This window comes from Oncorhynchus tshawytscha, linkage group LG06 (genome assembly GCF_018296145.1).
Source record: "Oncorhynchus tshawytscha isolate Ot180627B linkage group LG06, Otsh_v2.0, whole genome shotgun sequence".
Classification (NCBI taxonomy): Eukaryota; Metazoa; Chordata; class Actinopteri; order Salmoniformes; family Salmonidae; genus Oncorhynchus; species Oncorhynchus tshawytscha.
The window spans coordinates 54,808,259-54,834,447 of NC_056434.1; the positions used below are offsets into that span (position 1 = coordinate 54,808,259).

The 26,189-nt window shown below is 41.1% G+C and overlaps 1 protein-coding gene across 3 annotated transcripts in view; it reads right to left on the minus strand.

Annotated features, from left to right (window-relative positions):
- Positions 1-26,189, minus strand: part of LOC112252685 (membrane-associated guanylate kinase, WW and PDZ domain-containing protein 2) — a 233,779-nt gene that overhangs the window by 37,835 nt on the left and 169,755 nt on the right. For all 3 annotated transcript variants that reach the window (XM_024424141.2, XM_024424140.2, XM_024424142.2), the window contains exons 9-12: positions 22,848-23,030; positions 19,828-20,360; positions 19,507-19,678; positions 4,262-4,293 (exon numbers count right to left, since the gene is read on the minus strand). In XM_024424141.2, coding sequence (XP_024279909.1) covers positions 4,262-4,293; positions 19,507-19,678; positions 19,828-20,360; positions 22,848-23,030 — 920 coding nt within the window. The remainder of the gene's footprint in view (positions 1-4,261; positions 4,294-19,506; positions 19,679-19,827; positions 20,361-22,847; positions 23,031-26,189) is intronic.

The window sequence follows — 26,189 nt, forward strand, 5'->3', positions numbered from 1 at the left end:
ATGAACCAGACTTGAAGTTGTCTACAATTTCTTGGCTGATTTCTTTTGATATTCCCATGATGTCAAGCAAAGAGGCACTGAGTTTGAAGGTAAGGCCTTGAAATACATCTACAAGTACACCTCCAATTGACTGAAATTGTGTCACTTAGCCAATCAGAAACTTCTAAAGCCATGACATCATTTTCTGCAATTTTCCAAGCTGTTTAAAGGCACAGTCATTTTTGTGTATGTAAACTTCTGACCCACTGGAATTGTGATACAGTGAAATAATCTATCTGTAAACAATTGTTGGAAAAATTACTTGTGTCATGCACAAAGTAGATGTCCTAACCAACTTAGCAAAACCATAGTTTGTTATCAAGAAATTTGTGGAGTGGTTGAAAAACAGGTTTTGATGACTCCAACCTAAGTGTATGTAAACTTCCGACTTCAACTGTATGTCAATTACTTTAATTTAATCCAGTCATGTTTAGATAACTGCGTACACATTTGCATTTTAAAGCTGAATTACAGACCACTCAAATCAATAGGGCATTCAGTTCATAGGTGTTTTTCATTCATAGGTTTTTCAATTCCACAGTTTAAAGTCCTACAAATATATTTTATTATTTCTTTATTATTTTATTTAAAAATTAAACCTTTAACATCAATTATCTAAAAACGCTTCAGATTCGATATGTTGTAGCTTAGAACTTTTTCACATCTGAGGTTTTTGTGTTGTGCCCGCCATTGGTTGAGACACAATTGGCTCATGAATACAGGGTGGGTGTCATTTCAATCATGGACATGTAATTCATAGAATGGACCTATCGCTTCAAACCACGGCAATTTAGCTGGTTCAACATTGACATTTAAATTTAATTGACTACTTAACTAATTACAATTACCAGAAAAGATAGAGACCCGTGCACTGTTGAATAAAGGAATAAATCAAAAGCCGAGGCTTGAATGCAAAATAAAGATATTTATTAAAACATCATGGTGCCCAAAAAATCATAGCGCAAGAAAGTGCATCAATTAAAGGTGACAACAAAACACAAACGTTTTGGCCTCAAGTCATTATCAGTGTGTCACGATTGTTATAACGATCGGACCAAGGCGCAGCGTGGTATGCGTACATTCTTATTTAATTAAAGAATGAAACACTGAACAGACTAACAAAATAACGAAACGTGAAGCTATACAAACTAGATCTACAAAAACCCTAGACATACAAATAACCCTAGACAATACAAAAACTAGCGTACCCACCCTAGTCACTCCCCGACCTAACCAAAATATAAAGAAAACAGATATATCTAAGGCCAGGGCGTGACACAGTGTAAATCGTCAGTGTTAAACAAATCAAAATATATTTTACATTTTTCTAAGTAGCCGCCATTTGCCTTGATAGAATGCTTTTCCAAAAAGCGCGAAGAAATTCCCACATATGCTGAGCACTTGTTCGCTGCTTTTCCTTCACTCTATACACCAACTCTTTTGACACTTTCCTTATTGACTGACCTTCATGTCTTAAAGTAATGATTCACAGTCTTTTCACTTTGCTTGCCATAATATGGACTTGATCTTCTACCAAATAGGGCTATCTTCTGTATACCACCCCTACCTTGTCACGACACAACTGATTGGCTCAAACTCATTAAGAAGGAAAGAAATTCCGCAAATTAACTTTTAAGAAGGCACCTGTTGATTGAAAGGAATCTCAAATATGTTTGGATTTGTTTAACACTTTTTTGGTTAGTACAGGATTCCAAATGTGTTATTTAATAGTTGGTATGTCTTCACTATAATTCTACAATATATAAAAGAGTACAAATAAATAAAAAACATGGAATGAGTAGGTGTGTCCAAACTTTGACTGCTACTGTATTACTGTAATTTCGGCCATCCAGGACCTCTATACCAGGCAATTTCAGAGGAAGGCCCTAAAAATTGTCAAAGGCTCCAGCCACCCTAGTCATAGACTGTTCTCTCTGCTACATAACAGCAAGCGGTACAGGAGTGCCAAATCTAGGTCCAAGAGGCTCCTAAATAGCTCCTACCCCCAAGCCATAAGACTCCTGAACAGCTAATCAAATGGCCCAGACTATTTGCATTGCCCCCCCCCCGTACATGTATATATTATCTTAATTACCTCGACACCGGGGCCCCGCACATTGACTCTGTACCGGTACCCCCTGTATATAGCCCCGCTATTGTTATTTACTGCTGCTTTAATTATTTATTTAATTATCTCTTACTTTTTTAAAGGTATTTTCTTAAAACGTCATTGTTTGTTAAGGGCTTGTAAGTAAGGATTTCACTGTAAGGTCTATCACCTGTTGTATTCGGCGCATGTGACAAATACAATTAGATTTTATTTCAATAGGTTTCCTATGGAGGATTGACAGTATAATTTAAGACAACAGATGTTCCCATTCAATTTACATTGTCTGATGTGTGGCCCTCCAACCATCTTTGTGGTACCACTTGAAAGTTGAAATTTCAAATGTATTCCCATTTTAGTCCATTTGTCAGCCAAAATATGACAACCACCCTGTATTAAAGAGTATGCTCTGTCTCAACTGATAGCGGGCATATCACAAAAACCTTAGAGATTGTAAAATAGGGTCTATGGTACAACAAATTAGAATGTGAAAAACATTTGAGTTTACGTGTTTTTAGATCATTGACGTTAAAGGTAAAAAAATAATAATGTATATTCAGAAATGTTGAAGTTTGACAACCTGTTTGTTCTGCTCCGTTCAGGGTTTATATACACTTTGATATACGCCACCAGGGGGCCATTCAATTGAATTACATCTAGCTTGTGTTTTTTCCTTGGTGCTGAAAAGGGAACTAGGCAGTAATTTAAATAAGATTCATTGTTGAGAACGGTTGCAGCACTGCTGGTTATCTCCTGCCATCCTTGTTGTTAAATTCTTCGAAAGCATTGCTTGTGAGTACAAATCATTTTCTAAGATGTTTATCTCTGTTGTATCAGAGAGTATTTGTACTAGATGGTTGGTAATTCAGATTTTATGTCAAGTGTACCACCCTGCCTAGAGTGTCTGTTAATTGATGTAGCAGCTAGTTCCTTTCATTCAGGTGAAGTGTGTGCACTATTGGGGTTTAGAATAAAAAAAATTGCAGTTGTTGGCTAAGCACTATATTGTGTATTTATATATTAGGCTTAAGCTGTATCAGTAATTCCATTATTTTATGTTTCAGTTTCACTCCGTTTCATCAATAAAACACTGGAGGTTTTTGGAAGCCTATCCCTGACTCTGTTTCAGTTTCTTGGTGAATGGAGTTTGGCTGGCTGTGAAGTTACGGTTACACACACTATAAGGAGGACAGTATACTGTTTCTAATCTTTTAAGTGATATCAAACTAAAAAAAAGCTATTTATCATTTCCAGTGATGAAGACATGGATGTCTCATGGTATGGTGGGGTCAACTTGGAGCACTTTTGTATCTTGACTGTTTTGGCATTCAGGTCCAAAAGTCACTTCCTGAGCACTTCTACATTGGGCAAATATGTATAGGAGGTTTCGTTCAAATCATAATGGGTGCTGACAAAAAGTGATTGAATTCAATTGGATTTACCCTATACATTTTAGCCAGTAGTTCTTAAAGTGGTGCTCACGAGCCAAAAGTTATCCGCGACAATGATATACAACGTCACGTATGTGCACAATGTCATTGCTCTCTCTTTCGCTCTGCTGCAAGGGGCTGAAGCTCATTGGTTAGAACTTGAATTGCTAGGGGGCTGGCCCACATGGTGGAAAATGTAAGGAAAATGGTGCCGCACGGCTAGGGATTTTGTAGCTAATAGAGGTAGCTAACACAGTAATTCTACTCATAGATTATGCATGTATGAACTATACATTGACAGCATAAAGCAGGAGGTTTAAAAAAATCACCAAAGTTCTGGAGCATGTCTTTAAATAATTGTTTTCAAAGCCAAAACTACCCCTATAAAAATGTGCCTAATTGAAGCAAAAATAACACGAGCCCATCCTCTTTTCAGAGAATTACTGTACAAATAAACATCATAGGCTACCACCAATGGTTGACTCTAAGCAGGTCAAGAAAGACTGGTTAAATCAGCAGTGAAGCAAAGGCAAAAACATCTCCCAGGCTGCTCAATTAAGTCCCGGAGACAGACAAACCCGCACGCACACACGCATATGCACACACACTGATTAAATATGTTACTGTGTCACCCTTCTCCCTCTGCAATCAAATAAATATACACACACAAATAGTTGTGTTTTACCTGTTTGGAGGTCTTCCATGGAGAGAGGTGACCTGCAGAGAAACAGACAACACATTTTAGTCCTGAGAGCAGACACAGGAAAATAACTGTATCTAATAAAACAGACCAACATTTTTGGGGGGGAGAAAGACAGTACCAGAGGGAATAGGCTAATGTCAGTGCAATGTAAGAACTGGAATACAGAACAAGAATGAACTATCACAGATTCTATTTGAATCCATACATCATAGGCTATTACACATAACATGAGAGCAGAGGGACACCATTCTATAACCAGTGTAACTGGTTGTTACAGTGTACTCACAAAACCAACCTCTGTTTTATCAACATTAGACTGTGAAAACGACCCTTCGTAACCCAGAGAAAACATTCACAGTTTACTGCATTTCCTATTCCTCTTGTTTTGGCATTGTTTGTGGAACTTACCCCTAAACGAGTTTGCTGGTTGCATTTGTTTTAAACATAATTGCATCATTAGCTGTTGGCTGGGGGGTAAGTCCCTAATAAAAAAGAAAAATCCCTAATAACTCCTAGCTGGGCTGGGAAGAGTTGTACATCACAGGGTAAACACAGGAAACCTAGTGTAGCCTAGTCGCTACATCACAACAACCGATAGAGATTAACAAGAGAGCTCATCTCCTATCTTTGCATCTCCTATCTTTGCAATGGCTGCTTATGCACAGCGCCATTGAGGGATAGCTGTACTTTCTTCTTCTAATCCTACATGAGTATACTGGCAGTCTGTAAATTAACTGAAAATGTGCATACCACCATCTACTGTGCACAAATGTGTATTGTCTGAACGGGGATAAAGCCAAGGTTGATGATTTACTGCCACCTTTAGTGCTGCAATGTTTTCTCAGGAGTATAAAGCATTGGCTGACCTGAATGTAATTCTGTGATCCTTCCTGAACCTGTAGGAAGCTCAACATAGTTGGCTACTTCAAAATGGTGAAAGCCCTCCATTACAATGCCCATGCAAAAGCAGGCTTCGGGCCAAGTGTGCTCTCTATCCAACTCTATGGGTACATCACATACAGGAAGCCTAACATAGCCTAGCCGCTATCACAACAACCTCACTAACATAGGCCCCCTGTGACTCCAACACATCAAAGACACACACACTGAGCGTACAGAGAAAGGGAGAGACCCAATATATGCATTTATACTGTCCGCTAACAATGCAATTACGGTAGAAATGCTGTCTCCTTAATTGTTCACAAGCAGCAAGTTCATATGATAAAAGTTGTACTGTAACTAGCAAAGCAGCTATAGCAGCATCTGAAGAATCATGTGGAACTATATGTGTTTATTCCGCTTCAGTGCTCCTCTGAAGGACCCTGGATAACAGTGTTGTGGTGGGCAGCGGGACAGGGGGAGCGAGTGTTTCATGAGAAATGTTAGCAGCATGCCATTGAGAAGTGGTTATTTGTCCTGTGCTTTGTCAGTGAGAGAACACTGGGAGGACTATAGTTGAAGGTCAGCCAGCTAAAAAACAGTCAATGAATGTATACACAGGGGTACAGGGCTTTAAAGGCACAAGTTTGGATATTTGATGCTGTTCAATGGTTTGGCTATTTCAATTTATAATATTTCCGGTGATGGCTTTGGGCTGGAAAACGAATTACGGAGAGCGGCTTTAAGATTCTAACAGAAGTCAGACGGAATGTGGGTCGGAACTTGAGAGCCAATCGACCTATATGGAATAAAATTAAGTGTTTTAGTCATGGTCTGCTTCACAAATGACAGAATATTCCCTATACTGTTTAGTGCACTACCTTTGACCAGGACCACAGGGCTCTGTTCTAACGTTCTATCATGTGCAAGTAAATCAACGTCTTTAATTGGCTGATGTGCATTTTGAGATGGAGAAACCGTTTGAATTTAAACTTTGTCTAATGTTCACAAGTATGGTCCCTGAAAATAACATTCTATTTTAGAATCTTACTAGAATTGGATTGTCTGATTTAAGAACATTGGTTGCCAACTGAACCAGTATTTGGGTATATTCATCTTACCATTATATAGCTCTACAAGCGTTAGAATGTCAAAATGCATTCATTACTCAGCAAATATGCCAGCCCTGCCTGCAACTATTTACATTTACTGCCGTTACGGCCGGTATGTAATTCCAAAAAAGGTCTAAATAAACATTTACAAGCAACAAAAAAATGTTTTAATGTATTGTTTTTGAACGCCAAATCATGGACATAGCCAACATAACGCTCATTATAATTCTAAATCTGAATTCAGTATTGTGATCTCCCGGCACCTTAGCATGCGTGTTAGAGGGGAGTACTTCTAAACAATGCTAATGAATAGCTGCAGTCAGTATTTGCCCCTGAACAGTTTCCAGCCCCCCATTAAAAATTCGTAAACATGTTTCAAGATGGTTGTCACATCAATAACTCTGTGCTACAATCACCAATCTTTTCATCAAACCCCTCTTTTGATAGGTTACAATGTCTGCATTAATGATAAATGATTGGTTTAGAGATTAAGGAGTGGGAATTAGGCCTTCTCTAAAAATTAAAAATAAACACAAAAATGGCTAATTTGACAATGCTGCCACATGGAGGTGCCTCCCCCCCACTCAATCTGACAGTTTAGGACCAATTTTGGAACTCTATCATTCAGATTTGGACAGCAATATCAAGATAATCTGTATATAATTTGTTTTTATGTTGGTAATGATATGTACATTTTTTTGTATTTTTTCAGATTGATAAAATGAGCCTGTGAAATTTGACACCTGGTGAGCTAACTTCCAAAACGAGTAGACTCAGAAAAATAGAATCAGCTTGAAAGTGAATTGACAATTTCTATCTGAGGTAAAAGTTAATATTATCTGATCAATGACATTGATATTGACATGAAAGCTTTATGAAGTGAATCGGAGATTTTTTTTTTAAATCCTCAGAAAATGTTAACTATATAGGTAGATTGTTATCTAGCCACATTGTTGGGTGACTGGCCTACTTGATTTAGCTCTTGTCTTTTTTATGTTAAAAGAGTGTTTGAGGGGCCAAAAAGTTATTTTATAATCATAATAAATCTTGTCTTCCAAGTCTTATTGTCCACCAGAATGCTTTAGTATTGAGTATTGTGATACATGTGAGTATCGAAGACACTGTGAAAGACAGTCTTGATTTATACGTATATACATCAAAATAAATACTTCTCATCAGATCTGAAATTTCTTTACTTCTGTAGCAGTTCAATAAAATATGTTCTAAACTCTGCTCATCACGACAATTAGGCATGGGACAACATTTTACTAACAAAACAACTCCACTTTACTACAGCATGCACTAGATTTTTTAAACATTCTTTACTTTCTGCAGGGGTGATGTATGTGACTTCACCACCATACATTTAATCAGATATCAGTTTATAGTCACTGTACCAGTTAATATTCAAATGTATAAAATCGTCAGTGAAGTTGCCATAGCCCTAACTGAGGTAGGTTTTTTCTTGATTTCCTACGTAATTTTCCCAACCTCTGCAGGTCAACCATCCAAAGGACATTTCAAGCTATGGCACTAGCAAAACATGTTTACTTCACACCCATGCTCAATGCAGCAATGTCTCCTAATAATTTCATTCTTAAAAGAGTATCTATCTTTGTTACCTCACTATTTGAACCCCATATTAACTAAACACATGCCTTATTGATCGTTAGGATGCATTCATCAGTCGGGGGATAAAATGCACATTAACAGTATTTGTTCTACATTTGTAGCTAGTACTCTTGTCAGACCATTTCTTAACCACCTCATGAACTATAGCATCTTCTCTATCCCAGTTTTTCTTCGTTCCACGTATATAGATGCCGAGCAATTACATTTAATCTTTCAATTCTATAGGTTTAGAAAGCTCTTTCTCATAGAATCCAAAATGATGAAATGTAATTCTTCTTGCGAATGAATAAAGACATGTCGTCGGCATAAGCAGAGATAACTACACAACTATTTCCAACAGATACACCTTTTATCCTATCATCCTTTAAAATGATTTTTTAACCATTTTTTTAACAAGGGGCTGATGGCCAGCACACTAAGAGGACAAGCCTGCTTTACGCCTCTCAACAATGAAGGCTTCAGTCAGTGAGTGGTTTATATTCACTTGTACAGTTAATTTTGCAAACAAATTTGTTCCATTTTTTATAACACCATCTGGGAAACCATGCCATTTAAGAAATGCCCATACAGTTGAAGTCGGAAGTTTACATACACTTAGATTGGAGTCATTGTGAGTGGTTTTTCATTGGGAGTGGATTTTCATTTGTGGAGTGGTTTTTCAACACATCCACAAATTTCTTGATAACAAACTATAGTTTTGGCAAGTCGGTTAGGACATCTACTTTGTAATCTACAAGTAATTTTTTAAACTATTGTTTACAGACAGATTATTTAACTTAGAATTCACTGTATCACAATTCCAGTGGGTCAGAAGTTTACATATACTACGTTGACTGTGCCTTTAAACAGCTTGGGAAATTCCATAAAATGATGTCATGGCTTTAGAAGCTAATTTACATCATTTGAATCAATTGGAGGTGTCACTGTGGATGTATTCCAAGGACTACCTTCAAACTCAGTGCCTCTTTGCTTGACATCATGGGAAAATCAAAAGAAATCAGCCAAGACCTCAGAAAACTATTTGTAGACCTCTACACGTCTGGTTCATCCTTCGGAGCAATTTCCAAGCGCCTGAATGTACCATGTTCATCTGTATAAACAATAGTACGCAAGTATAAACACCATGGGACCACGCAGCCGTCATACCGCTCAGGAAAGAGACGAGTTCAGAGATTAATGTACTTTGGTGCAAAAAGTGCAAATCAATTCCAAAACAAAAGCAAAGGACCTTGTGAAGATGCTGGAGGAAACAGGTACAAAGTATCGATATCCTCAGTAAAAAGAGTCCTATATCAACATAACCTGAAAAGCCGCTCAGCAAAGGAAGCCACTGCTCCAAAACCGCCATAAAAAAGCCAGACTACGGTTTGCAACCGCAAATGGGGACAAAGATCATACTTTTTGGAGAAATGTCCTCTGGTCTGATGAAACAAAAATATAACAATTTGGCTATAGTGACCATCGTATGTTTGGAGAAAAAAATGGGGATGCTTGCAAGCTGAAGACCACCATCCAACCGTAAAGCAAGGGGGTGGCAGCATCATGTTGTGGGGGTGCTTTGCTGCAGGAGGGACTGGTGCACTTCACAAAATAGATTGCATCATGAGGATGGAAATTTATGTGGATATATTGAAGCAACATCTCAAGACATCAGTCAGGAAGTTAAAGCTTGGTCGAAAATGGGTCTTCCAAACGGACAATGACCCCAAGCATACTTCCAAAGTTGTGGCAAAATGGCTACAGGACAACAAAGTCAAAGTATTGGAGTGGCCATCGCAAAATTTGTGGGCAGAACTGAAAAAACATGTGCGAGCAAGGAGGCCTACAAACCGGACTCAGTTATACCAGCTCTTTCAGGAGGAATGGGACAAAATTCCTCCAGCTTGTGGAAGGCTACCCGAAACGTTTGAGTTAAACAATTTAAAGGCAATGCTACCAAATACTAATTGAGTCTATGTAAACTTCTGACCCACTGGGAATGTGATGAAAGAAATAAAAGCTGAAATAAATCATTCTCTCTGCTATTATTCTGACATTTCATATTCTTAAAATAAAGTGGTGATCCTAACTGACCTAAAACAGGGAACTTTCACTTGGATTAAATGTCAGGAATTGTGAAAAACTGAGTTTAAATGTATTTGGCTAAGGTGTATTTAAACTTCCGACTTAAACTGTAAATAATACCTCGCTTTCTTCTGGACTGACCCCAGTATAAAGAAACCGGACTCACACGTGGAGGATAATATTTCTCTTACTGTACAAAGGTTTTCCCACGTTAATCTCTTTCAAGCAAGATGGCACCGACAGATAGGGCAGCCGTGCTTCTAGCTCCTAGGCAACTTTGCAGTATTAATTTTTTTGTGTTATTTCTTACATTATTAGCCCAGAATTGCTTTTGTGTTATTACATACAGTGCCTTGCGAAAGTATTCGGCCCCCTTGAACTTTGCGACCTTTTGCCACATTTCAGGCTTCAAACATAAAGATATAAAACTGTATTTTTTTGTGAAGAATCAACAACAAGTGGGACACAATCATGAAGTGAAACGACATTTATTGGATATTTCAAACTTTTTTAACAAATCAAAAACTGAAAAATTGGGCGTGCAAAATTATTCAGCCCCCTTAAGTTAATACTTTGTAGCGCCACCTTTTGCTGCGATTACAGCTGTAAGTCGCTTGGGGTATGTCTCTATAAGTTTTGCACATCGAGAGACTGACATTTTTTCCCATTCCTCCTTGCAAAACAGCTCGAGCTCAGTGAGGTTGGATGGAGAGCATTTGTGAACAGCAGTTTTCAGTTCTTTCCACAGATTCTCGATTGGATTCAGGTCTGGACTTTCACTTGGCCATTCTAACACCTGGATACGTTTATTTTTGAACCATTCCATTGTAGATTTTGCTTTATGTTTTGGATCATTGTCTTGTTGGAAGACAAATATCTGTCCCAGTCTCAGGTCTTTTGCAGACTCCATCAGGTTTTCTTCCAGAATGGTCCTGTATTTGGCTCCATCCATCTTCCCATCAATTTTAACCATCTTCCCTGTCCCTGCTGAAGAAAAGCAGGCCCAAACCATGATGCTGCCACCACCATGTTTGACAGTGGGGATGGTGTGTTCAGGGTGATGAGCTGTGTTGCTTTTACGCCAAACATAACATTTTGCATTGTTGCCAAAAAGTTCAATTTTGGTTTCATCTGACCAGAGCACCTTCTTCCACATGTTTGGTGTGTCTCCCAGGTGGCTTGTGGCAAACTTTAAACAACACTTTTTATGGATATCTTTAAGAAATGGCTTTCTTCTTGCCACTCTTCTATAAATGCCAGATTTGTGCAATACACGACTGATTGTTGTCCTATGGACAGAGTCTCCCACCTCAGCTGTAGATCTCTGCAGTTCATCCAGAGTGATCATGGGCCTCTTGGCTGCATCTCTGATCAGTGTTCTCCTTGTATGAGCTGAAAGTTTAGAGGGACAGCCAGGTCTTGGTAGATTTGCAGTGGTCTGATACTCCTTCCATTTCAATATTATCGCTTGCACAGTGCTCCTTGGGATGTTTAAAGCTTGGGAAATCTTTTTGTATCCAAATCCGGCTTTAAACTTCTTCACAACAGTATCTCGGACCTGCCTGGTGCGTTCCTTGTTCTTCATAATGCTCTCTGCGCTTTTAACGGACCTCTGAGACTATCACAGTGCAGGTGCATTTATACGGAGACTTGATTACACACAGGTGGATTGTATTTATCATCATTAGTCATTTAGGTCAACATTGGATCATTCAGAGATCCTCACTGAACTTCTGGAGAGAGTTTGCTGCACTGAAAGTAAAGGGGCTGAATAATTTTGCACGCCCAATTTTTCAGTTTTTGATTTGTTAAAAAAGTTTGAAAATCCAATAAATGTTGTTCCACTTCATGATTGTGTCCCACTTGTTGTTGATTCTTCACAAAAAAAATACAGTTTTATATCTTTATGTTTGAAGCCTGAAATGTGGCAAAAGGTCGCAAAGTTCAAGGGGGCCGAATACTTTCGCAAGGCACTGTACAGCCGGGAAGAACTTTTAGATATCAGAGCGAATGTAACTCACAAGAATTACAATTAGGAATACAATTTTTCCGAATTGGATCCTTTGTTCGTACCCCACAGGGCACTTGAACTGATTCCAAAAGCTGATTCAAAACACTGCCGGTGGAGAAGAGGTATTGGGAGTGGACTTCTAGCCTGACTCATGAGGCGTGCACATTCCACCGCTTCCGAGTATATTACTCGCTAATGTTCAATCTCTGGATAATAAAGTTGACGAGCTCAGGGTGAGGATTTCCTTCCAGACAGACATCAGGGATTGTAACATACAGTGGGGCAAAAAAGTATTTAGTCAGCCACCAATTGTGCAAGTTCTCCCACTTAAAAAGATGAGAGAGGCCTGTAATTTTCATCATAGGTACACTTCAACTATGACAGACAAGATGAGAAAAAAAATCCAGAAAATCACATTGTAGGATATTTAATGAATTTATTTGCAAATTATGGTGGAAAATAAGTATTTGGTCAATAACCAAAGTTTATCTCAATACTTTGTTATATACCCTTTGTTGGCAATGACAGAGGTCAAACGTTTTCTGTAAGTCTTCACACGGTTTTCACACACTGTTGCTGGTATTTTGGCCCATTCCTCCATGCAGATCTCCTCTATAGCAGTGATGTTTTGGGGCTGTTGCTGGGCAACACAGACTTTCAACTCCCTCCAAAGATTTTCTATGGGCTTGAGATCTGGAGACTGGCTAGGCCACTCCAGGACCTTGAAATGCTTCTTACGAAGCCACTCCTTCGTTGCCCGGGCGGTGTGTTTGGGATCATTGTCATGCTGAAAGACCCAGCCATGTTTCATCTTCAATGCCCTTGCTGATGGAAGGAGGTTTTCACTCAAAATCTCACGATACATGGCCCCATTCATTCTTTCCTTTACACGGATCAGTCGTCCTGGTCCCTTTGCAGAAAACAGCCCCAAAGGCATGATGTTTACACCCCCATGCTTCACAGTAGGTATGGTGTTCTTTGGATGCAACTCAGCATTCTTTGTCCTCCAAACACGACGAGTTGAGTTTTTACCAAAAAGTTATATTTTGGTTTCATCTGACCATATGACATTCTCCCAATCTTCTTCTGGGTCATCCAAATGCTCTCTAGCAAACTTCAGACGGGCCTGGACATGTACTAGCTTAAGCAGGGGGACACGTCGGGCACTGCAAGATTTGAGTCCCTGGCGGCGTAGTGTGTTACTGATGGTAGGCTTTGTTACTTTGGTCCTAGCTCTCTGCAGGTCATTCACTAGGTCCCCCCGTGTGGTTCTGGGATTTTTGCTCACCATTCTTGTGACCATTTTGACCCCACGGGGTGAGATATTGCGTGGAGCCCCAGATCGAGGGAGATTATCAGTGGTCTTGTATGTCTTCCATATCCTAATAATTGCTCCCACAGTTGATTCCTTCAAACCAAGCTGCTTACCTATTGCAGATTCAGTCTTCCCAGCCTGGTGCAGGTCTACAATTTTGTTTCTGGTGTCCTTTCACAGCTCTTTGGTCTTGGCCATAGTGGAGTTTGGAGCGTGAGTGTGGTTGTGGACAGGTGTCTTTTATACTGATAACAAGTTCAAACAGGTGCCATTAATACAGGTAACGAGTGGAGGACAGAGGAGCCTCTTAAAGAAGAAGTTACAGGTCTGTGAGAGCCAGAAATCTTGCTTGTTTGTAGGTGACCAAAAACTTATTTTCCACCATAATTTACAAATAAATAAATTAAAAATCCTACAATGTAATTTTCTGGATTTTTTTTCTCATTTTGTCTGTCATAGTTGAAGTGTACCTATGATGAAAATTACAGGCCTCTCATCTTTGAAGTGGGAGAACTTGCACAATTGGTGGCTGACTAAATACTTTTTTGCCTCACTGTACCTTGTTTCACGGAAACATAGCTCTCTCTGGATATACTGTCTGAGTCCGTACAGCCGTACAGGGTTCTCAGTTCATTTCGCAGACAGAAATAAATATCTCTCGGGGAGAAGGGGTGGAGGTGTATGTTTCATGATTAAATACTCATTGTGTGATTGTGACAACATACAGGAACTCAAGTCCTTTTGTTCCCCTGACTTAGAATACCGCACAATCAAATACCGACCAATTCTCTTTGGTTATAGTCACAGCTATGTATATTCCTCCTGAAGCCGATACCACGACGGCCCTTAAAGTACTTCACTGGACTTTATGCAAACTGGAAACCACATATCCTGATGCCGCATTTTTTGTAGCTTCGGAGTTTAACAAAGCAAATTTGAGGAAAACACTACCGAAGTAATATCAACACCTTGACTGTAGTACTCGCGCTGCTAAAACACTCGACCACTGCTACTCCAACTACCGGGATGCCTACAAGACCCTCCCTGGCCCTCCCTTCAGCAAATCTGATCATGGCTCCATTTTGCTCCTCTTATCCTATAGGCAGAAATTCAAACAGGAAGTACCCATGCTAAGGACCATTCAACGCTGGTCTGACCAATCAGAATCAACACTTCAAGATTGTTTGATCACATGGACTGGGATATGTTCCGTGTAGCCTCCAAGAATGACATTAACGAATACACTGATATGGTGACTGAGTTTCAGGTAGTTCATAGGAGATGATGTACCCACTGTGACTATTAAAATCTATCCTAACCGTAAACCATGGATAGATGTCAGCATTCTCATAAAACTGAAAGCATGAACCATCACATTTAACCATGACAAGGTGACTGGGAATATGGCTGAATACAAACAGTGTAGTCAAGTCACGGACACCAACGTCTTGCTTCCTGTCTTCTTCGCCCGCTTTGAGGATTACACAGTGCCACTAATGTGGCCCACTACCAAGGACTGTGGGCTCTCCTTCTCCATGCACGACATGAGTAAAACATTTAAACGTGTTAACCCTCCCAAGGCTGCCGGCCCAGACGGCATCTCTAGCCGTGTTCTCAGAGCTTGTGCAGACCAGTTGGCTGGAGTGTTTACAGACATATTTAATCTTTCCTTAACCCAATCTGCTGTCCCCACATGCTTCATGATGTCCATTGTTCTTGTACCCACGAAAGCAAAGGTAACTGAATTAAATTACTATCGCCCCATAGCACTCACTTCTGTCATCATGAAGTGCTTTGAGAGTCATGGACTTCCTGACGGGCCACTCCCAGGTGGTGAAGGTAGGAAACAACACCTCCACTTCACTGATCCTCAACACTGGGTCTTCATGAGGGTGCGTGCTCAGCCGCCTCCTCTACTCCCTGTTCACCCATGACTGCATGGCCACGTACGCCTCCAACTCGATCATCAAGTTTGCGGACCACAAAACAGTAGTAGGCCTGATTACCAACAACAATGTGACAGCCTACAGGGAGGAGGTGAGGACCCTGGAAGTGTGGTGCCAGGAAAATAACCTCTCACCCAAGGTCAACAAAACAAAGGGTCTGATCATGGACTTCAGGAAACAGCAGAAGGAGCACCCCTCTATCCACAACGACGGGACCACAATGGAGAAGGTGGAAATATTCAAGTTCCTCGGAGCGTACACATCACTGAAAAGGTCCACCCACACAGACAATGTGGTGAAGAAGGCGCAACAGCACCTCTTCAACCTCAGGAGGCTGAAGAAATCTGTCTTGGCACCTAAAACTCACAAACTTTTACAGATGCACAATTGAGAGCATCATGTTTTGCTGTAGCACCGCCTGGTACCGCAACTGCACAGTCCGCAACTGCAGGGCTCTGTAGTGGGTAGGGTAATGTGGTCTGCCCAAAGCATCAAAGGGGGCACACTGCCTGACATCCAGGACATCTAGAGAATCCAGTGTTACAGGAAAGCCAAGAAGATCAACCCTCTACCATCCAGAAGGCGAGGTCAGTACAGGTGTATCAAAGCTGGGACCGAGAGACTGAAAAACAGCTGCCATCTCAAGGCCATCAGACTGTTAAATAATCACCTCTAGCCCCCACCCAGTACCCTGCCCTGAACTTTAGTCACTGTCACTAGCCGGCTATCACCTGGTTACTCTACCATGCACTCGACCAGCATACTCTACCATTCAGTGCCTTAGACTGCTGCCCCACTTGGTGCACCACATAGACTGCTGCACCACTTGGGGGCCTAAGGCACTGCATCTCAGTGCTAGAGGCGTCACTACAGACCCTGGTTCGAATCCAGTCTGTATCACAACCGGCTGTGATATGGAGTCCCATATGGCGGTGCACAATTAGCCCAGCGCTGTCCGGGTTAGGGTTTAGCCGGGGTAGGCCGTCATTGTAAATAAGAATTTGTTCTTAACCGACTTGCCTGATTAGGGTTTAAACAAAAATATAAACGCAACATACAAAGTGTTGGTCCCATGTTTCATGAGTTAAAATAAAAGATCCCAGACATTTCCATACGCACAATAAGCTTATTTTTCTAGAATGTTTTGCACAATTTTTGTTATATACCTGTAAGTGAGTATTTCTCCTTTGCCACCCGACAGGAGTGGCATATCAATAAGCTGATTAAACAACATGATCAATACAAAGGTGCACCTTGTGCTGGGGACAATAAAAGGCCACTCTAAAATGTGCAGTTGTCACATAATAGAATGCCAAAGATGTCTCAAGTTGAGGGAGCCTGCAATTGACATGCTGACTGCAGCAACCAGACCTGTTGCCAGAGAATTTGAGTGTTAATTTCTCTAGCATAAGCCACCTCCAAAATCGTTTTAGAGAATTTGGCAGTTCGCCCAACAGGCCTCACAACTGCAGACCACGTGTATGGTGTCGTGTGTACGAGCAGTTTTCGGATGTCAACATTGTTAACAGAGTGCCCCATGGTGGTGGTGAAGTTATGGTATGGGCAGGCATAAGCTACGAACAATGAACACAATTGCATTTTATTGATGGCAATTTGAATGCACATAGATACCGTGATGAGATCCTGAGGCCCACTGTTGTGCCATCATCTCATGTTTCAGCATAATAATGCATGACCCCATGTTGCAAGGATCTGTACACAATTCCTGAAAGCTAAAAATGTCGCTGTTCTTCAATGAACTGCATGCTCACCAGAGCATGCTCTGGATTGACATGTACAACAACATGTTTAATTTCCAGCCAATATCCATCAACTTTGCAAAGCCATTGAAGAGGAGTAAGACCGCATTCTACAGGCCACAATCAACCAGCCTGATCAACAAAGGAAATGTGTCGCAAATGGTGGTCACCCAGATACTGACTGGTTTTCTGATCCACACCCGCTACTTTAAAAAGAAAAGGGATCTGTGACCGACAGTTGAATATCTGTATTCCCAGTCATGGGAAATCAGGACCTAATTAGGGCCTAATGAATTTATTTCAATTTACTTGATTTCCATGTATGAACTGTAACTCAGACAAATTGTTGCATGTTGTGTTTATATTTTTGTTCAGTATATACACTGTAAAGTCCGGACTCTGACATTGCTCGTCCTAATATTTATATATTTCTTAATTCCATTATTTAAATTGTTTGATTTCTTTGTATTGTTATATATTACTGCACTGTTGGATCTAGGAACACAAGCATTTTGCTACACCTGCAATAACATCTACTAAATATATGTATGTGACCAATAAAATTGGTCCACCAATCAGGTCTTTATGGTAGAGTGGCCAGACGGATTCCACTCTTCAGTAAAAAGGCACATGCCTTTTGGTTCTAGGCTTGGCGCTCTGGTACTGCACTGCAAGCAGTACCGGAGCGCCAAGTCTAGGACCAAAAGGCTCCTCAACAGCTTCTACCCCCAAGCCATAAGACTGCTGAACAATTCATAAAATTTACATTGACCCCCCCTCCCTTTTGCACACTGCTGCTACTGGTTGTTTGTTACCTATGCAAAGTCACCCCCACCTACAATACAGGTTACCTCAACTAGCCTGTACCCCCACACAGTGACTCAGTACATGTGCCCCCTGTATATAGCCCTGTTATTTTTATTCGTATTGTGTTACTTTTTATTTTAGCCTACTTGGTAAATATTTTCTTCTTCTTGAACTGCACTGTTGGTTAAGGGCTTGTAAGTAAGCATTTCACGGTAAAGTCTACACTTGTTGTATTTGGCGCATATGACAAAGTTTGATTTGATTTGACAGCCCGCTTGGAGTTTGTCAAAAGGCATCTAAAGGACTCTCAGACCATGAGAAACAAGATTCTCTGGTCTGATGAAACCCAGATGGAACTCTTTGGCCTGAATGCTAAGCATCTCGTCTGGAAGAAAAACCTGGCACCACCCCTACGGTGAAGCATGGTGGTGACAGCATTATGCTGTGGGGATCTTTTTCAGGGGCAGGGCCTGGGAGACTAGCTAGGATCGAGAGAAAGATGAAGAGAGCAAAGTACATAGAGATCTTTGATAAAAACCTGCTCCAGAGCACTAAGGACCTCAGACTGGGGGGGAAGGTTCACCTTCCAACAGGACAACGACCCTAAGCACACAGCCAAGACAACGCAGGAGTGGCTTCGGGACAAGTTTCTGATTGTCCTTGAGTGGCCCAGCCAGAGCCCGGACTTGAACCCGATCGAACATCTCTGGAGAGACCTGGAAATAGCTGTGCAACAATGCTCCCCATCTAACCTGACAGAGCTTGAGAGGATCTGTGCCAAGCGTGTAGCGTCATACCCAAGAAGAGTCGAGTCTGAAATCGCTGACGAAACAATTTAATCCATTTAAATTTGGGGATGTCATTTTAGGCAAAAAATTTGAAAAGGGGTCAGATCCTTTTAAGAATAAGGCATGTGTCTGCATGTGTGTGTATGCATGTGTGTGTATGTGTATGTGAGTTGTTCTATGGCTGTGTTTGGTAATTAGCAACGCCCTTGGGTCAAAGATGGTGGTGTTTTTAATTATTCCACTCATTTCAGAAGCACAAAGGGACATGCATCGTAAAGGATAGTGATAGAGTGTGGTCAAGTGCAAACACAGCCGATTCTGCACCACACAACTACCTTGATGACTAGGGTCCGACTCTCCGGATAGAATCCTTTCTGTCTGTACCCCTCTTTGTATCCATCAATCTCCCCTCTCTAAATTCCAACTATGCAATCATAAAAGTGAAAATACAAGATGGGAAAAAAAGAAAGGGAGGGACAAAGACTGATGAAGCACCCAGTAGCGCTTAAATACTGTACTGTACATAGGTCTGTAGAAACAGGTCTGTTGTGGTATGTCTGTCAGTAAATGCCTAAAAAGAGACATCCTTCAAGACACCCTAAATCATTTGAGATCTTTCATAAATCTCCTCTTTGAAACACAAGTGTCTGCAGGTGGAACATACTGTACGTATGAGAGAGAGACTGATTAACAGATACCCTTTTCACACTTATGTGACAACCTTAACAATATTATGCTGGCTCTGATATTTTCTCCTCCCATTGTTATTTCCAGCACTGTGTCCATTCTATGATCTATTGTGGGTGCTTAACCAAGCCACCCTAGTACATTTCGGCTTGGCTCAGCTAAGCTCAGTAGTGTGAACAGGGTAATCAAGTCAGAAAGAGGCTGTTCAAGAGACAGAAAGGACTACCTTCCCCTCCTCCTCTCTGGATGAGTAGCGTGGCCTCGGCTCCGACAGGACACTCTTTGAGCAGCTCCACTACACGGCCGTGTCTTGCCCCCGCCACACCCTGCTGGTTCACCTCCAGGATCAGGTCTCCTTCATTCAGACCCACTCCGTCCTGCACAGCCGGCTCCAACACCTGTACAACACGGAACATAGTCAGGTATGAGGATGGAAAAGTAGGGGACAGACAGAGGGACGGATGGACAAACGGACACAGATAGAGCAGTAGAATACACAATGCAAAATGTACAACATACCTAGAAGGTACCAAGAATAACACCCCACCTGTTTGACCCGCTGCCCCGTGGGGCTGTCGGCGATGGTGAACCCGAAACCCTCTGCCCTCTTCACCATAGTCACTGTCAGCAGCTCCGCCCCCTGGATCACGCCCCCGGTGATCCCCGTCGCTCCTGACGACACCATGGAGACATTGTCGTCGCGCGGCGTCACGGCCGGAGCGGACCCGGGGTTGGTGAGCGGTAATGAGGACCCATCCAGGTGGGTGTCCCCAGGGTGGGGTGCCCCTGGCTGGGCTAGAGCCTGCGAAGGGAGCTGAGAGCTTAGGGAGAGGTACTCCAGGTAATGGTTGTAGCTGCTACGCCCGTTCACCACCATGGGGTGGTGTTCCATGCCAATGGGGGTCAGGGAGTTTCCGGCGGATGCCCCGCTGGGGTCCTCAGGGTCAAAAGGCAGGGGGTAGCCCCGGCAGAGGACCAGGGTGATGCTTTGTCCAATGAGAACAGATTGGAAGAGTTTGACCACATCGGCGTGAGTGGTGCCCAGGCAGCAGATGTCATTGATGTAGACGATGACATCACCTAAAGGGGGAGGAGGCAGAGTTCTTGTTCATTAGGTATCAAATGGAAGAAGATGGTCTGAAACAGGTATAAAAACATAATGTATTGAACAAACACATTCAAATGTGTCTCAGCTAAGTCTATCATCGGAATCTCTAGCGAACTATAGTGTGTGTATAATTAATAAACACAGAAGAAGTCCAATGTCCCTAGAGCAGGGGTAGGCAACTAGATTCAGCTGGGGGCCAATTTTTGTCAGAGCAGATGGTAATTTGTACACTGCAAATGTTATGTATTTATTTTGGATCCCCATTAGTTGCTGCCAAGGCACATTAAGGCACTTACAAAGTATACCCAAAAAGAGATTGTATTTACCTTGATAACATTGAGACATGATCACGTCTCTCTTTTTATTTTTAGGAACACTTGGGAACAGATTTTCTTTGCTGAATTAGTGATTTTACAGTACATTTTTACCAAACACTAAAATCCCCCAAAAACATTAATATTTTGGAGACCAAAGAAAAACACTCGTGGGCTGGTTTCACCTGTTGCCAACCCCTGCCCTAGAGTGTCACAGAGGCCCATGATATCAGTATGGTAGCAGAGTTAGAACGAAGGCAAAGCTCTACATGGGTGGGGGTGTGTGTGTGTGTGGGGGGGGGGGTGCGTGAGTAAAAGTAATGATACCTTAATAGAAATCTGTGAATGTATTGTAATGTTTTAAGATTGTATAAACTGCCTTAATTTTGCTGGACCCCAGGAAGAGAAGCTGCTGCTTTGGCAGCTAATGGGGATCCATAATAAATACAAATAGAAAATTCACCCAGAAAATACTACTTGAGTAAAAGTCTAAAAGTATTTGATTTGAAATATAATTAAGTATCTAAATAAGGCAGGGGAGTGCGGTCATGAGTGTCCGTCTGTCATGTGTGAGTTATGATCATTTAGAAAAAAATAATAATACTTATATCTGCCTGTCTCCTCCCTATGTCACATGATAGTTAAATCAAATCTCAATTGCTAAAATATACTTTAGTATCAAAAGTAAAAGTATACATAATTTCAAATTCCTTATATTAATCAAACCAGATGGCACCATTTTCTAGTTTTTTTAACTTACGAATAGCCAGGGCCCCACTCCAACATCATTTACAAACAAAGCATGTGTGTTTAGTGAATCCACCAGATCAGAGGCAGTAGGCTTGACCAGGGATAAGTGCATGAATTTGACAATTTTTCTGTCCTGTAAGCATTCAAAATGTAACGAGTACTTTTGGGTGTCAGGGAAAATGTATGTAGTAAATAGTACATTACTTTCAATAGGAATGTAGTGTAAAGGAAAAATTGTAAAGTACAGATTACCCCCAGATTACCCCCCCAAAAAAAATAATACTTAAATTGTACTTTAAATTATTCTACTTGACTACTTTACACCACTGTGTGCGTGTGTGTGTGTGTGTGTGTGTGCAGCAGAGGCTCAGTGTGTCTCTGTGGACATGCCAACCATCTGGAGTGTATTGGCACCAAGAGACAACCATCACACTGCCACTGTACTGCTATGCCAACCTGGTGATGGTTAACAAACACACACGCGTGCAGACACACACAGACAACGTAAACATACTCCCCTCCCACACAGCAACACCACAGCTCAAATAGGCCAGCAAATATCAGTCAGGGATGGTGCGTGTGTGTGTGTGTGTGTGTGTGTGTGTGTGTGTGTGTGTGTGTGTGTGTGTGTGTGTGTGTGTGAGAATGTCAAAGACAGCAAGCAGAAGAGAGTGAAATCAGGACAGTGAGCGAGCAAGAGGGAGATAGAGGGCTCTACTTCAATGGTAAATGTTAGCGCTGGTCCAGGGTGTGTCAGAAATATTTGAGCTATTTTCACGGTGGGAATTATGAGCGCCATAGCTAGCGGTGGCGCAAAAGTACTGGATTTTGATGGATAAATAAATTATAGACATGATGAGGGCTTGGCCACTCATTTGCCAATCCACGCATTTCATGGCTTAAAACTGTATGTCGTTGTCTCAAGTTCTGTAGGTTATTGACTGTCTTTGGGTTGTCATCGACTCCAATTCAGCTGGGGGCATGAAATATTCTCCTCCTAGTCCATAGTGGATTGATACAGTTTATCAAATAGCATAGGCTACAGTAACAAGTCAAAAAAATTTAAACTCCAGTGTTTGCTCAATATGTTTGAGGTGGTGACAGTCAACATTGTTGGAATTGGCTTCAAATATAGGCCTTTTACGCATCGCACTTCTTCTCAAGTAAAAAAAACTAGGCTCCCATAAATGGTATTGTATGTGTGAGGCACGTTTTCAATAAGCAAGATATAGCCTAGGCTGACCGTAGATATGCCTGAATAATTTGAAAATGTTTGGAGGAGCACTGCACCACCCACCCACACACCCACACACACAGAGGAATGTGGCTTCATAGATTTCATGATTTTGTAACAACTAAATTGTGTGTGTGTGGTTAGTTACTAAAACACAGTACCTGTGTCCATCTTCTGGTTCTGTGCAGCGGGGCCCTCGGGTATGATACTCTTGACCTGCAGGAACTCATCCGGTTCATCCCCTCCAATGATGGTGAAGCCAAAGCCCATGTTGCTCTTCTGGAGAGCCGTGGACAGAAAGGAGCCCTTCAGCTGGGTGGGGTCCCTCGTGAATGGGGGCTTCTCTGGAGAATTGTGGGTTAGAGTAGGCCAGTAATACAGTAGAATAATCACTCCTAAAAAATATATCTGCTGTTGAAGTCGGAAGTTTACATACACTTAGGTTGGAGTCATTAAAACAAGTTTTTCAATCACTCCACAAATTTCTTACAAACAAACTATAGTTTGGCAAGTCGGTGAGGACATCTAATTTGTGAAGAGCACAAGTCATTTTTCCAACAATTGTTTACAGACAGATTATTTCACTTATAATTCACTGTATCACAATTCCTGGGGGTCAGAAGTTTACATGCACTAAATTGACTGTGCCTTGGAAAATTCCAGACACAAATGTCATGGCTTTAGAAGCTTCTGATAGGATAATTGACCTCATTTGAGTCAATTGGATGTGTATCTGTGGATGTATTTCAAGGCCTACCTTCAAACTCAGTGCCTCTTTGCTTGACATCATGGGAAAATCAAAACAAAATCAGCCAAGACCTCAGAAACTTTTTTGTAGACCTCCACAAGTCTAGTTCATACTTGGGAGCAATTTCCAAATACCTGAAGGTACCACGTTCATCTGTACAAACAACAGTACGCAAGTATAAGCACCATGGGACCACGCAGCCGTCATACCTCTTAGGAAGGAGATGCTTTTTGTCTCCTAGAGATGAACGTACTTCGGTGCGAAAAGTGCAAATCAATCCCAAAACAACAGCAAAGGACCTTGTGAAGATGCTAGAGGAACAAGGTACAAAAGTATCTATACCCACAGTAAAACGAGTCCTATATCGACATAATCTGAAAGGCCGCTCAGCAAGGAAGAAGCCACTGCTCCAAAACGGTCATCAAAAAGCCAGACTACGGTTTGCAACTGCACATGGGGACAAAGATTGTGCTTTTTGGAGAAATGTCCTCTGGTCTGATGAAACAAAAATCGAACTGTTTGGCCATAATGACCATCGTTGTGTTTGGAGGAAAAAGGTGAAGGCTTGCGAGCTGAAGAACACCAACCCAACCGTGAAGCACGGGGGTTGCAGCATCATGTTGTGGGGGTGCTTTGCTGCAGGAGGGACTAGTGCACTTCACAAAATAGATGACATCACGAGGTTAGAAAATTATGTGGATATATTGAAGCAACATCTCAAGACATCAGTCAGGAAGTTAAAGCTTGGTCGTAAATGGGTCTTCCAAATGGACAAATGACCCCAAGAATACTAACAAAGTTGTGGCAAAATGGCTTAAGGACAACAAAGTCAAGGTATTGGAGTGGTCATCATAAAGCCCTGACCTCAATCCCATAGAAAATGTGTTGGTAGAACTGAAAAAGCATGTGCGAGCAAGGAGGCCTACAAACCTGACTCAGTTACATCAGCTCTGTCAGGAGGAATGGGACAAAATTCACCCAACTTATTGTGGGAAGCTTGTGGAAGGCTACCCGAAATGTTTGACCCAAGTTAAACAATTTTAAGGCAATGCTACCAAATACTAATTGAGTGTATGTAAACTTATGACCCACTGGGAATGTGATGAAATAAATAAAAGCTGAAATAAATCATTCGCTCTACTATTATTCTGACATTTCACATTCTGAAAATAAAGTGGTGATCCTAACTGACCGAAGAGGGAATTTTTACCAGGGTTAAATGTCAGGAAATGTGAAAAACTGAGTTTAAATGTATTTGGCTAAGGTGTATGTAAACCTCTGACTTCAACTGTGTGTGTGTGTATATATGTGTATATATATATATATATATACACACACACACACACACACACTCACATATATATATATATATATTTTTTTTCTTTTTTTGATGTGGTGAGGGAAGAGATATCAGAAATGGTTTGGCTGGATCAGGAAGTAAAGCCCAGTCTCCGGCGCAGGGATCATATGTGGACTAGAGTTTGCAGTGTTTCCCACTCAGCCAAACAATAACAATCCCTCTTATAGTGATTACATCCGTGCAGGAAAACTTTATCACTATAAGCTGTTGATTGCTAATACAGCATTCAATATAAGCGTAGTGCACTGTACTGTCTGTATCTAATATTATATGCCATTTAGCAGATGATTTTATCCAAAGCGACTTATGTGAATATACATATTTTATAGTATTTGTATGTGATTTCTGTGGAAATTTAACCCACATCCTTAGTATTGCCAGGGTTGGCAATCAGAACAAACAGGCATTTGATTTGGCCAGTTTTTCTTACGGGACCTTCTTGGTGTTATAAGACAATAGGCAGCTCGTGAGTCAAGTTTGGGGAAGCTTACAATTTTTCCTATCTTTTCTACCTATCTGCATGGCAGTTCTGATTATTTTTGTATTTGCATTTTTGTGAAATAATAAAGTTTTTGTTTCTCAAAATTATTGTCACCTGGTTAATCATGAAAATATGAATTAAAATGATAAAATTCAACTAATGCCTTTACATATGGACACATTGAGGGTGTTATTTAATGGAAGCCTATCAAATATAATCCAATTAGAATCAGGAATTCCCCAGGTTAGCTGTTTAGGCCCCTTGCTTATTTTCAGTTTTTACTAATAACATGCCACCTACTTTGAATAAATCTAGAGTTTCTATGTATGCGGATGACTCAAAAGTATACACGTCAGCTACTACAGCAACTGAAATGACTGCAGTGCTTAACAAAGAGCTGAAGTTAGTCTCAGAGTGGGTGGCAACAAATAAGTATTTATAAAACTAAAGCATTGTATTTGGAACAAAACACTCACTAAACCCTAAACTTCAACTAAATCTTGTAATAAATAATGTGGAAATTGAGCATGTTGAGATGACTAAACTGCTTGGAGTAACACTAGATTGTAAACTGTCATGGTCAAAACATATTGATGCAGTAGTAGCTAAGATGGGGAGAAGTTTGTCTGTTATAAAGCGATGCTCTGCCTTCTAAACAACACTATAAACAAGGCAGGACCTACAGGCCATAGTTTTGTCGCACCTTGACTACTGTTCAGTCTTGTGGTCAGGTGCCACAAAAAAGGACTTAGGAAAATTGTAATTGGCTCAGAACAGGGCAGCATGGCTGGCCCTTGGATGAACACAGAGAGCTAAAATTAATAATATGCATGTCAATCTCTCCTGGCTGAAAGTCGAGGAGAGATTGACTTCATCACTACTTTTATTTATGAGAGGTATTGACATGTTGAATG